This window comes from Rutidosis leptorrhynchoides, chromosome 4, assembly GCF_046630445.1.
Source record: "Rutidosis leptorrhynchoides isolate AG116_Rl617_1_P2 chromosome 4, CSIRO_AGI_Rlap_v1, whole genome shotgun sequence".
Taxonomy (NCBI): domain Eukaryota; kingdom Viridiplantae; phylum Streptophyta; class Magnoliopsida; order Asterales; family Asteraceae; genus Rutidosis; species Rutidosis leptorrhynchoides.
The window spans coordinates 347,280,056-347,295,060 of record NC_092336.1 but is presented as its reverse complement, the minus strand read 5'-3'; the positions used below and the strand labels follow the sequence as shown (position 1 = coordinate 347,295,060).

Sequence of the window (15,005 nt, the reverse complement as noted above, 5' to 3'; positions counted from 1 at the left end):
GCCACCCTAGGGGTTAGTGGTGCGAGGTGTTAAGTGCCCTAACGGATGTTGTGAACACCGATGGCGTTTTCGCGAGCGCCGTTCCCTTGTACTATTGGTTAACCATGGTTATTTGTGTGGTAAGCATATTATATTATTCGAGTTATATTTATATGCGGTTGTTATGCTAGCTTGTGGTATTGGAGGTTTATAGCTTGTTATTGCGATGATAAGCTAATTGTGTTTGTTAGCATGTTTGCGGTTTGTGTAAGTGTATGCAAGTAGGTATAATTATATATGTATTCATATAATTATTGCATTCACTAAGTTTTGCTTACCCTCTCGTTGTTTACTATTTTTATAGGTTCGGTTGTGGACAAAGGTAAGGGCATTATCATGGATTAGAGATCCCGCTTGTTGATTAGGGGACGCTTTTTGGAAGTGTTAGTTCTTGGAGTTTGACCAAGACTTGGGTAGTTTAATCCCAAACGCCATGCTCGTAGTGTAGTTTGGTACTTAAACTTTTTGGCGGTCGAAACTCAAATTTTGTATTAAACTCGTAAAACGGCCGAAGTGGGCCCCACTTGTAAAACATCTTTTTTATGTTTGAATCGTGATAGTTTTACATATTGGAATGTGTGGTTAAAAGCGTGTGGTCTAAAAATGTCGGGAACTAGTCGATCTTTCTCGCATTTTGAAACTTTCCGGACAGGCCCGAATGGCGCGCCGCGCGGCCATCCTGGCGCGCCGCGCCACTTCTCTGTACAGCAAATTTTTTTTTTTATTTTGTATTTTGGTCGCGGTTTGGTTTGGGTTGTTACACATTCATGATATATTTCAAAAGACGTTGCATTCGAGTCGTCGAGTTCATCAAGATTATTACTAAGTCAATTACAGTTGGATATATTATGAAATGGTATGCATGCCGTCAACTTTCGATGTAATGAAAGTTTGTCTTTTAAAAACGAATGCAATGTTTGTAAAATGTATCATATAGAGGTCAAGTACCTCGCGATGTAAGCAAATGTAATGTATTCGTTCAGATGGATTAGGACGGGTCCTTTCAGGTGGTATCATAGCGGTGTTCTTAGAGAACCAGGTCTTGCATTAGTGTGTCTAACTAGTAGTTGTTAGGATGCATTAATGAGTCTGGACTTCGACCGTGTCTGCATGTCAAAAGTTTTGCTTATCATTTCTAGTCGGAAATCATCTGCTTATCATCCTTAGGAAATTACCTGCTTATCATTCTTAGTCTAGACACATCTTATTGCATTGATTGCATGAATAGTGTATAGACAAATTCATATCTTAGCGTATATGCTAATCCATATCTTAGCGTATATGTTACTGTAGACTTTATCTGATACGTTCCCGTAATTCCCTCCGTAATCTACGGGATCTTTTGTACTATGTATAGGTATTTTATGTAATTAGAATATCATCTGATATCCGAAAATCATTTTATATTGAAAAACCCTTTACTCAATCGTACGAAATGGAACTCGCCACTAGTTCAAGTCCCTCGAATTTCGACAGCTATTCCGACATGGATGTTCACCTAAACTCTGGAAGCAGCGTCACCAGAATGAATCAACCAATCAGCCATCCCCAATTCATCTGATGGGTTCGTAGTTACTTAATCAATGAAGACGCGAAGAAGGCGATCCCTTCCACCAACCGAATTCACCTCTTGGTGAAGAACCTGAAGCACTTACCGACGAACCTGTTCGAAACACCATCTTCTCTATAATTTATAGAGTATCTCGCCACAACTATATCATAACCCAGATTCTAAACCTTATTCATTCACTCGTTCCGACCATGCAACTCACGTTTTTGCTTCTTGTTGCGTTGCATTTGGAGGGTTTCTTTGTTCCAATTCTTCACCATACTCATCATATATGACACCATCTATAAAAGTGTCTCCATAATGGAACAACATATCTTCATGAAGTGAAAACGTGATCACGATTTTTTGAGGGTGACAAGCAGAAAAGAAATTTGGCCGAATCCATAGTTACTCGTCGAACCCCCATATTGGTCTTAGTAGGAAGTCTGTATGAGCTTCTATATAAAGATCTTGGCCTTTTTCAGTACGAATGAACACCAAGTAGCTTATTATCAATAATGAGATTGACAAAAAAAATTTGCCGTTCGTATTCAAACATCATTTTCAACTATCTGGATGATCAGATGGAGGTAAAGTCGAAGCAAGTTTTGCTTCCAAGTCATTTAACTCATCAATTGATCGACCCTTGGCAATTACCTTTCAACGACAATTGGCTGATAAATTCAATCCATTATTTCACATACGGTCTCCAACACTACATTCTTTTTTTAACAACGAGATTGGAGTCACTGATTCGAAGCACAGTTGCATTCTCATTTGATTTTAATACAAACAATCTCGGGAACATGCCTTCTAGAATGGAAATTAGTTGTGGTAGCGATACATACTTCTAGAAAAGGGTGAAATCGTCTTTGCCTATTTTGCGAACAATCGATGAGGAAAAAGGAATGACAAGCTTGTCTACTTCTAGATATTTTTCCATATTGACGAGAAAGTTGATGAGTCTGCCAGTGGCGGAACTTGAACTCGGATACAGACGGGGCGGTGTAAAAATTTAATAAATTTTTCATTGTTAGCAGGGGTAAACACTAAAAAAACCTTATTTTTTTGTAAATTCTTTTTTTTTTAGTGTAAAATTTTTTGTTCCGTAAAATTCAGGTGGGGCGGATACCATTTGGGTTCCACTAAGTACCGCCCCTGGAGTCTGCCTTTCAAGCCCCTCTTCTCCATATATATTAGGTTATTTATTTAAACAAATTTATTTAAACAAATTAAAGTTGCGGGGTAATAAGTGAAATTTTGATTTAACAAGGAGAGCTCTAGGTCTTTTACAAAGCGAATCGCAGCTTCCCCTTTAGTAACTGCACACAAACCCTAATTTTTGGCTCAAAGGTAAAAGCAGTTCACAGCTAGGGTTTCATTTTTCGATCTAGACAAATCATGGCGAACGTAATGTCCATGGATGAGATTAGCCTTAAAGCAGCTCGTTCAAACATCGATTTTTCTTCTGTTGATTGGAACTCCGTTAATCCCCCTCCTGGTGAAGATTTCGGCATCATAAGGTATATATAGATAAAAATTACACTCTTATATATATATATATATATATATATATATATATATATATACATATACGTTACTTCCTGTTTGTGCGCTTTACATTAGCCGTATGTATAGATTTGTATAGAATTAAGTAGCAGCACTATACATAATTTGGATACATTTCTACATATCTGTATATATACATATATATTAAGGTTATACATATATATTAGATCTGTATAGAATTAAGTAGCAGCACTGTACATAAATTGGATATGTATCTACATATCTGTATATATACATAAATTGGATAAATATCTACATATCTGTATATATACATATATATAGATAAAAATTACACTCTTATATTATGTATGTATAGACTGAATAGATGGTTGATTATATATATTATATGGTAACTGACATGTTGTGTTAATTTGTAGTGATGATGATGATATTCTTAATGAGGAGGGTTCATTGGAATTTGATGCTGGTTTTGGGAGTATCATTGTTGTGGATAACTTACCAGTTGTGCCTAAGGAGAAGTTTGAAAAGCTTGAAGGTGTAGTTCGTAAAATTTACAGTCAAATTGGCGTTATAAAGGAAAATGGGCTTTGGATGCCTGTTGAGGAAGATACTGGCAAAACAAAAGGTTATTGCTTTATCGAGTACAACACGCCTCAGGTAACATTTTTTTTCTTCTGTTTTTTCAGCATTTGTGTTGTTTACTTTGAATTAATGGATCTATTACTGTCATGGATTGTTGTAGGAAGCAGAGCTAGCCAAGGAGAAGACTAATGGATATAAGCTAGACAAAGCACATATTTTTGTGGTTAACATGTTTGAAGAAATCGATAAGTTCATGAAAGTGCCAGATGAGTGGGCTCCTCCTGAAATTAAGGCTTATGAACCAGGGGTATGTATTTGGGGTAGCTTTTAACTCTATACCTTGATTAACTTGTTATATCCTTCAATGTGTGCTCTTATTGAAACTCTTATACTTGAGTACATTTTTATATCCCTTTTGCAGCTTAGGAAACTCTACAATTTTGGAAGATTTTTATGTTTGTAACATTGCTATAGACCAAAATGTGTACTTTTAGGTATTGCAAAGTGATACTGCGTACGCCTCTCATGAAACATTGTTCTTTACATCTTAATGATGAATTTTGATTAAAGCTTGTGTCATGGATATTAGGGGAAAAGCTGTTTATGATTTTTATGGCAGAGTTTTTAAGATAGTAATGTTGTTGGTGTTATGGGCCGTTGTAGAGCAATATGGTATAAATCCCATGGTTTGTAAGTCAGAAACTTCCATTGTTGTGATTATACCTCTGTTTATGATATTAATTTAGTTAGTGTGAATACGCATCGTGTAAGAATAACTTACAATGGCTGGTGTGGAACTTGTAGCATAGTTATCAGCAATGAACATAATATAGAAAACACGTGTGTGTGTGTACATCATGTCTATGCTATATTTAGTTTTGGAACATGTAGAGGACCTTCTTAGATATAAAATGAATAATGGATAACTTGAAAGCCGTGTGCATGCTACAGTCTTTATGAATGTTATTAATCATTAATTGCATTATTCGTATGTATGTTTGTTAGGATAATCGAGATATATGACTTGAACCAAATTCATTTTCAAATTTTTGGTGAATTAATGCTTAATGCAGGAGAACCTACAACACTGGCTTACTGACGAGAAAGGTCGAGACCAGTTTGTTATTCGTTCTGGATCAGACACCGAGGTCCTGTGGAATGATGCAAGACAAGTGAAGGCAGATCCTGTCTACAAGCGCCCAGTAAATAATAATCCTATCTTTTTCATTTATCTTTACCATTTTTAGTGTATTACTACTTATGCTATAATTTTTATTTGCTTTTCAGTTTTGGACTGAAAGTTTCGTGCAGTGGTCTCCCTTAGGGACCTACTTAGCTACAGTACATCGCCAGGGTGCTGCTGTTTGGGGTGGTGCTTCTACCTTTAATCGATTGATGCGTTATGCTCATCCACAGGTTGTGTATGCTTATCACTTGATCCTTTTTCTTTTTTGGGTCTTTTTTGCACACAATACTGAAATTGTTTTGGTAAATGTAGGTTAAACTTATTGATTTCTCTCCTGGTGAGAAATATTTGGTTACATATAGCAGCCATGAACCTAGCAACCCCCGCGATACTCATGTAAGAAGGTCTATTATATTGCTTACCTTTTTCTATAAAGATAGATAGAAGTATTCATTTTAACATATTATTTGCTCATTAACAGAGGGTGGTGCTCAACATATTTGACGTTAGAACTGGAAAAGTAATGAGAGATTTCAAGGGAAGTGCTGATGAGTTTGCAATCGGAGGAACTGGTGGTTTTACTGGGGTTTCCTGGCCTGTTTTCAAGTAATATATTGTTTAGACGTGAAATTTAATGTATTATTTGTTTTGGATCTGTGTGTTTGTGATTGGTATTTTTGTACATTTGCAGATGGGGTGGAGGTAAAGAGGACAAATACTTTGCTCGAATGGGTAAAAATGTGATTTCAGTTTATGAGACAGAGACATTCAGTCTTATTGACAAAAAATCCATTAAAGTTGAAAATGTTATGGACTTCAGTTGGTCCCCCACTGAACCTAAATTTGCACTTTTTGTCCCTGAACTTGGTGGTGGAAATCAACCTGCACGTGTAAGTCCAAATCTTTCATCGATCTTGTATAGTTACATTCTATATTATTTGTGTAGGCAATTACTAGGTAATCAATTAATGCAAAGATTTATTATTTCATTAGAAGTTATGACTTGTAAGTTGTAACCAAAATTATCGTTGAACTTTAGACTAACATTAATCATATGATATTTGTAGGTGAGTCTTTTTCAAATTCCTGGCAAAGAAGAGTTGAGACAGAAAAATCTTTTCAGTGTTAGCGATTGCAAAATGTATTGGCAAAGTAATGGGGAATATCTTGCAGTTAAGGTTGACAGGTACACAAAAACCAAAAAGAGTACATATACTGGCTTCGAGCTATTCAGAATCAAAGAACGTGATATACCTATTGAGGTTTTTGAGCTTGATAACAAGAACGACAAGGTTTTTGCATTTGCTTGGGAACCAAAGGGTCACAGGTTTGCAGTTATTCATGGTGATAATCCAAGGCCCGATGTTAGTTTCTACTCTGTGAAGGGTGATAAGGTTCTAAAGCTCACAACCCTCAAGCAAAAGCAGGCGAATACTTTATTTTGGTCACCTACTGGTCGTTTTATCATTTTGGCTGGGTTGAAGGGCTTCAATGGACAGTTGGAGTTCTATAATGTGGATGAGCTTGAGACAATGGCTACTGCTGAGCATTTTATGGCAACGGACATTGAATGGGATCCTACTGGAAGGTATTTGAAAATAAAACTTGGTATAACCATTTTTTTTTTCTAAATATTTTAATGGGAAAAGATTTGGGCCACAATTTTTATTACAAAGTTATATAAGCTAATAATTTAAGTTACTGAATTGGTCAGGTTGGCTGACTAGTTAAAATTTAAAACTGGCTCGGTTGAAAACAGTGTTAAATTTGGTGTGGTCTAATAATATAAGTTAATGCTACGTGAGTGTCTAAGTTATGATTACAAAAAAAAAAATTAACTGAAATAGTTTAACTTATTGAATTAATTCTTTATGCAATTTATTTTTAGGTAATCGTGTTTGATTTTGTAGCAGTAGACACTTATGATTACAAAAATAAAGTTTGTAATCTAAGGTAATAGTTTAAAGTTCATGGTTACAAACTCTGCTGATTCTACGAAGGTAATAGAGTTTGTGACTTTGGGTTTGGCTTTCTTTTTTATGAAATTATTATTGATTTCGCCAATTTGGTCTGTTGAAGATTTAGACAATTTTTTAATTATCCCAATCATGAGTAATGCCTCAGCCATCTTGTCTCGTGTAAAAATATATTCGTGTCTGCTGGAGCAAGTTAATATTTTCCTGCTGTTTCTTTGAATAGGTATGTTGCAACATCCGTCACATCAGTGCATGAGATGGAAAATGGATTCAATATCTGGTCCTTCAATGGAAAGCTACTCTACCGAATTCTCAAGGATCATTTCTTTCAGGTAATTATGCAAGTGATACATTAATTAGTTACACATGCCTTTTAAAATTCAGGATTGCTATAATTTTGTCTTAAACCAAAGTCCTCACTCCATCATGTTGACAAATAAACCTACTCTCTTATTTGTTACTTGATATATTTATACAATTGCCCATCAAAATTTGTTCACTTCATAACTCTCTAACAGCTTCAATGCTAAGATAGCTTACTGAATCATGAATGTACAATTTCCATGCTTGAGTTTGACGTATAAATATTTCCCAATAGACTAGGCCTGATATGGGCACTGTGGATTTTATGTATATGGAAGAGAAGATATTAGGAGTAATTAGTAATATTGATGGTAATGAAACTGGTTTTGTTAATTAAATTATTATTTGATTTTGGGCTGTGACTTGTTACACCTTAATGATTAAGAAGTGATATATGGGTGGTGTTGTTTCACTTGATACCTCTTGGTTTTAACTTCATGTCAAGTGTGACACAATGTGGGACAGGTGTTATCTGATATCAGGTTCGTGATGAACATATGTGGTTTTAAGCATTGGTCAGCTTGATTTGGCAGTAGAAAGAATCGAGTAAAAAAGGGGTGGGTCTAGCACTCTAGTTACTGATTAAGAAACCAATCTTTTTAGAAAGAGTCATCTTGTTGATTAACTACACGAGTACTTCATTATTCTTTACTTTTATAATTTGTAAATTTATAATTTTATTCCGTGGATTTACTGTTTTGATGGTTGCAGTTCCTGTGGAGGCCTAGGCCACCATCATTCTTGAGCCCTGAGAAAGAGGAAGAAATATTCAAGAACCTGAAGAAATACAGTAAAAAGTACGATGTACAAGATCAGGACATCTCTGTATTATTGAGTGAGCAGGATCGTGAAAAGAGGAAGCAGTTGAAGGACGATTGGGAAAGGTGGGTCAACCAGTGGAAGAAGAATCATGAAGAACAAAAAATGGAGAGACAAATGCTGAGAGATGGTGAAGCTAGTGATATTGAAGAGGAATACGAAGCTAAAGAAGTTGAAGTTGAAGAAGTTTTGGAAGTTACTGAAGAAGTCATTCTCGATGCTTGAAAATCACATAATTCTGTCTGTCGGTGTGTTTTTGTCTATTTGCATTCAATTTACAGTTTGATTCCGTAAGATTTCATAAGCAACTCTTAATCCTAGCTTTTATAACGTTTTCTTCCTTCTGTTGTTATATGTAAACAAAGTTTAAAACAGTCTTGTCTTTACCTTAATTTTGCTTTATTTTAGTCACATTTGCAGTTTACAAAGATTCGATACTTTTAGAGCATGTAGTGAAACCCAAGTGTAGTGAACAAATACAGAATACAATCTAGATAAACGTATAAGTGCATAATTTGGACAAGCATAAACATACCAATAATAAAAATGAAGACACACACACACACGACGACACAATGTTACAAGTTATTGCAGACCATCAACTATCTTTGAAGTTTCCAAGTGCTCCTCATATGCGAGTATCTGTTCGAATTTGTTCTTATAACCGAGTATGCACCACAGAAACTTGTCATCAAAATCAAATGTTGGGGATCTGTAACAACAATATAATTGCATGATGGTTTATAGAATATGTGCAAAAGAATATATATCGACTAATGGAAAACGAAAAAGCAGTTGAGAGTATGTAGATGTGTTTAATAGTATTTGATTTCAAACTGATTAACTCGAAAATCTAACTGAATTAAAATCTAAAAAACCAAATCGAATTTAAATTCGGTTTTCGGTTTCCGTTTTCGTTTGGTTTACAATTTGAATTTCGTTTTACTTTTTTCGAATTCGACTTAACCGAAAACCTAATTAAACGAATAATATATTAAATTATATAGACGAAAACCCGTTTTTTAAATCTAAAGTAGAATTTAAAATTGACTTGTAGTTATTTTGGTTAATTTATGATTTTTTGGACTTTACATAATCTAACCGAAATAAAAAAAAAAAAAAAAAAAAAAAGGAAAAGAAAAAAAAAGAAAAAAAAAAGACAGAATAAAAATATCAATCAAATATATGTGTGAAACGTCGGGGATCAAATAGAAAATGAAATCGGTGATATTAAATTTTAATTATATATATATATATATATATATATATATATATATATATATATATATATATATATATATATATATATATATATATATATATATATATATATATATATATATAGGATCAAGAGGGAAGTAACCAATCGGAGGGAAGCGAATTTTTTTTTTTTTTTTTTTTTTCGTTTTTTGAAAAAACTTTGTTCACGAACATTATAGATTGGATGAAAATATGAACATTTAATAAAGACACTTTGTGATAAATGTTTTTATTTTGGCGGAAAAACACTCGAAGAAGTAATATATATAACAATTATCGTGTTTTTCGAGCGTATGTTGAGGTTTTAGATATTAGTGTTTAGATATTAGGGTTTAGAAATTTAGGGTTTAAGGTTTAGATTTAGGGTTTAGATTTAGGATTTATATTGAGTTTTTAACACGAAGAGTTTAGGGTTTAGGGTTTGGTGTTTTGAGTTTATGGAATAAACCCAAAACACCAAACTCTAAACCCTAAACCCTAAACTTTAAATCGGGCTAAATTTTACTTCACAAAACATGAAAAAAAAACGTTAACATTCTTCACGAACAATATTATCTTGAATGTTATTTTTGTCGATCGTTTTCCCGCCAAAATAATAATATTCATCACGAAGTGTCTTTTTTAAATGTTCACATTTTCATCCATTCTATAATGTTCGTGAACAAAGTTTTTTCAAAAAACGAAAATTTTTTTTTGCTTCCCCCCGCTTCTCCCCGATTGGTTACTTCCCCATTGATCCTATATATATATATATATATATATATATATATATATATATATATATATATATATATATATATATTAGAAATGTACCATACTTCTAATGAATTTATAAAATCATCTATCAAATATTTTATTAATTTAATAATTTAATTATATTATCAATTATCAGTCATATGAACATCCCTAATTAAATTTATTCATATGTTTAAAACATTATAAATTTAACCCATGGACATATCCTACAAACCATCGTTTAGCGGTTTGCATGATGGTTTAAAACATAATATATAAGGGTGCACCCAATGGTGAAGTTCCTCCCTTTCTAGGACTAGTCGTCACATCAACACTTCCATCTCAAGACTAAACATTACAAACAATAACATAATTCCTCAAATAAATTGAGACCCACTATATTAATTAATTAATTAAATGTACAACTAAAGAAACAAAAGGTACTACACAATATAACATAATCCTCCGTCTACGGATATAATTGAAATAGACATGGATAAGGACTAAAGGTTGGACTAGAGGCTGGACTTTTTGCTGCCAATGGTGTCCTCGAGGACTAAGAGGAGGACGGGTTGGAAGGCATAACCGTTGGGAGCACCCTAATACATACATATACATTTTGAATATAAAATATAAGTTTATAAACGTAAAATATTTTATGTAACTTTATATAACAAAATTATTTCTACTAATTTACAATATATATATATATATATATATATATATATATATATATATATATATATATATATATATATATATATATATATATATACTTAGATTTATGAGCTCGTACGTTGCACGGGTACACATCCACAAACAATATATTGAATTTAAAAATTGTATATGAATTAACGATACTTCAACGGACAGTGTCAAAAGTACTGTTGTTGTTGAATTGCTAACGTTTAAAGAATACACATAACAATACTTGAAAAATATTTGTTCATACATTTATTTATTACACAACTAAAAGTTATTGTAACGATCCGGATTTTTCCGTTAATATATATAAGATTAATATTTACATAATTAAATGTTTCTAACATGTTAAGCAATCAAACTTGTTAAGACTTGATTAATTGAAACCGAATTTATGTAAACATTTGACCACCCAGTTTGACCGATGATTCTCGAACGTTATAACTTGTAAATGACATGATAATATATATATATATATATATATATATATATATATATATATATATATATATATATATATATATATATATATATATATATATATATATATATAAACATATATATATGTTTAACATGATGAAATGATAACTAAGTATCTCATTCAATATATTAACAATAAGTTATATACATAAAATGAGACTACTAACTTAAGAATTTCGAAACGATATATACGTAACGATTATCGTTGCGTTATATATATATATATATATATATATATATATATATATCGTATTAAGATATGTTAATACACTATGTTATCATGATAATATAACAATTTAATATCTCATTAGATATAATAACAATGGGTTAATTACATTAAACGAGATCGTTAACTTATAGGCTTCGAAACAACTCATACATGTAACGACTAACGATGAGTTAACGACTTAATTAAAATGTATATATATGAAGTGTATTAAGATGTATTAATACACTTTTGAAAGGCTTAAGTACATATATCAAAATACTTGTACTTAACAAAAATAATCACAATTGTATTCTCATTCGTTTTCATCAAGAATTCTACTCGTATTCGCTCGGTATTTCGTATTATACCCAGCTTCTAGATGTATTTACTATTGGTATATACCAATAAAAATCTGCTCCTTAGCAGCCTTAAATGATTAAGGAACATGTGAAACCAAGCATTTGTCAAGTAGCATGAATTATTTAGCAAGATTACAATAATATTACTAATCATTCATGAATTATTTACAAGAAAACAAACTTACACATCCTTTATATCTAACCCATTATCCACGACCAAAAACACCTACAAACACTTTCATTCTTCAATTTTCTTCATCTAATTGATCTCTCTCAAGTTCTATCTTCAAGTTCTAAGTGTTCTTCATAAATTCTACAAGCTCTAGTTTCATAAAATCAAGAACACTTCTAAGTTCGTTAACTTACTTCCAATCTTGCAAATCCATTTTAACTGATCATCCAACCTCACTAAATCTTTGTTATTTACAGTAGATTATCATCCTAAATTAAGGTAATATTCATATTCAAGCTTTGATTCGATTTCTATAACTATAACAATCTTAATTCGAGTAGAAATCTTACTTGAACTTGTTTTCGTGTCATGATTCTACTTCAAGAACTTTCAAGCCATCCAAGAATCCTTTGAAGCTAGATCATTTCTTGTCACTTCCAGTAGGTTTACCTACTATACTTTAGGTAGTAATGATGTTCATAACATCATTCGATTCATATATATATATATATATATATATATATATATATATATATATATATATATATATATATATATATATATATATATATATATATATATATATATAACTATCTTATTCGAAGATTTAAACTTGTAATCACTAGAACATAGTTTAGTTAATTCTAAACTTGTTCGTAAACAAAGTTAATCCTTCTAACTTAACTTTTAAAATCAACTAAACACATGTTCTATATCTATATGATATGCTAACTTAATGATTTAAAACCTAGAAACACGAAGAACACCGTAAAACCGGACATACGCCGTCGTAGTAAAACCGGGGGATGTTTTGGGTTGGATAATTAAAAACTATGATAATATTTGATTTGAAAGCTGTTCTTCTGGGAAAATGATATTTCATATGAACATGAAACTATATCCAAAAATCATGGTTAAACTCAAAGTGAAAGTATGTTTTTCAAAATGATCATCTAGACGTCGTTCTTTCGACTGAAATGACTATCTCTTACAAAAACGACTTGTAACCTGTAACTCCAACTATAAAAAATCACTTTTATGTTTAATTTCATAAAGTTAAGTTCGATACGAAATCATAGCAATTTGATTCACTCAAAACGGATTTAAAACGAAGAAATGATGGGTAAAACAAAATTGGTAAAAATTACTAGTTTTAGGTACGTAAATTTTATAACAAATCTATACTAACCATAACTTAACTAACTTATATTATATTATACATGTATTCTAACATATATTATGTAATCTTGATAGACCATAGACACGTATACAATGTTTTGACATATCATATAGACGTCATCTATATATATTATTTGGAATAACCATAGACACTCTATATGCAGTAATGCTCGAGTTAGTTATACAGGGTTGAGGTTGATTCTAAAATAATATATATACCTTGAGTTGTGATCGAGTCTGAGACTTGTATACACTGGGTCGTGGATTATTTCGAGATAATATATTGATTTATTTATGTACTACTAACTGTGTACTACTAATTGTGGACTACTAACGTTGGACTGCTAACTTAACAACTTAAAACATCAACACGTAATAAAAATGTTGTGTGATGGCCCCGTCAAAACACTTAACGACTCCGTCACTTGGTCCCACAGCTTGATCGAACTTAAATGAATTTAACAAACGACATTGCATTCTTTTATTTCAAAAGTTTCCCAAAAAGGAAAGCATACCAAAATATGTAGTTTAAAAGTAACCCAACATATTAATAATCCAAAGTTGACACAAAACATTGTCAACAACCCACAAGTATTAACTATTCAAAAACCGAATGCAAGCCAAAGTTTCATAAATTGTTTCATTAAAATCTGCCCAAATGCATGCAGACTCTTCTAAACACAGCGGAAGCATCACATAAACTCAAGTACCTGTGAAAACATGCGAGTAAACTGTCAACACAAAAGTTGAGTGAATTATAGGTTTAAATAATTGAATAAACTTTAGACCACAAGAATTAAAAATGTTAGAAAACATTAAACATTATTCCATTATCAATGAGCCACCTGGTAACCACTTAACCCTTTATTTACCCTTGCCAAACACAATAACAATATACACTGGACAGTGTATCTACAACAAAATACGAAGTACTAAACATTCCGATTATAAATTGCTAGCGCGACTAGCTCGAAATGGGGTTGTCAACCCCGATAGATCTATCCATAGGATTCGCGTTCACCGGTAGAAACCAATGATTACAGTTACCAGACTAGGGAATATTTTTGTCCAACTCACAATGAATAATTTAAATTTAATTGTCACTTGTGTCTAAACGTGAAATAAAATGCATGTAATCACATCCCAAAAATATACTTTGAAAAGTATGTAAAAATGGGACTATAACTCACCTTAATAGTAACAAAGTAACCAACACAATTAAGCGAACATCAAATGAGTACAGTGATCAGGAATGATCACAACGCCGACCTATAAATAAAACAGGTCGATATAAATAACTAACTTAGGTCAAGTCTTAGTATGATAGCTATTGTACATGCTGCAAATAGTCATAGAACAATACTCAATATGCATCGATTTGATTGGAACAGCTTACGGACACACACTTTCTATTTTTAGAAAGTTTCTATTTTTAGCAGGTTTCCATTTTTGGAAAGTTTCTATTTTTGGAAAGTTTCTATTTTTGGAAAGTTTTCAAATTTAGAAAGTTGTTATTTTAGGAAAGTTTATAAGTTAGGAAAGTTTCCTTAATTAGAAAGTCAACAAAAGTCAACTGAAAGTCAAAGTCAACCGAAAGTCAACTCAAAAGTCAACCTTGGTCAAACATAGTCAACGTTAATTTTAAAAGTGTAAGTTGTAATAATAATGTAAGTTATAATGTTTATTAAAGTTAAATATGTCTAATTATGTCATAACATAAGTTTAATTAAATTAAAATGAATTATTAAAGTTAATAATAGTTTAAATGATATAATTAGTATAATATAAGTATTTAATTAATTAATTAAATATTAGTCATAATATAAGTATTATTAATTAATAATAATTTTTAAATTATATCATAAG

General features: G+C 31.8%; 1 protein-coding gene across 1 annotated transcript; it reads left to right on the top strand.

The window, feature by feature from the left end:
• Window positions 1–2,849: 2,849 nt before the first annotated feature.
• LOC139843737 (eukaryotic translation initiation factor 3 subunit B-like) lies at window positions 2,850–8,460 on the top strand. Its single transcript, XM_071833882.1, has 11 exons — window positions 2,850–3,111; window positions 3,535–3,775; window positions 3,861–4,007; window positions 4,774–4,902; window positions 4,988–5,116; window positions 5,199–5,282; window positions 5,368–5,492; window positions 5,578–5,776; window positions 5,954–6,474; window positions 7,086–7,194; window positions 7,937–8,460. Exons 1-11 carry the CDS (start codon window positions 2,990–2,992, stop codon window positions 8,267–8,269), a joined length of 2,139 nt encoding a protein of 712 aa, XP_071689983.1. The 5' UTR covers window positions 2,850–2,989; the 3' UTR covers window positions 8,270–8,460.
• Window positions 8,461–15,005: the final 6,545 nt, after the last annotated feature.

What these genes read in the sequence shown, in the direction of transcription:
- LOC139843737 (XM_071833882.1), top strand. Translation starts at nt 2,990, where the DNA reads ATGGCGAACGTAATGTCCATGGATGAGATTAGCCTTAAAGCAGCTCGT. An exon ending in GAAGATTTCGGCATCATAAG is followed by an intron (nt 3,112 to 3,534) that starts GTATATATAGAT and finishes GTTAATTTGTAG; the next exon opens with TGATGATGATGATATTCTTA. An exon ending in ATCCTGTCTACAAGCGCCCA is followed by an intron (nt 4,903 to 4,987) that starts GTAAATAATAAT and finishes TTTGCTTTTCAG; the next exon opens with TTTTGGACTGAAAGTTTCGT.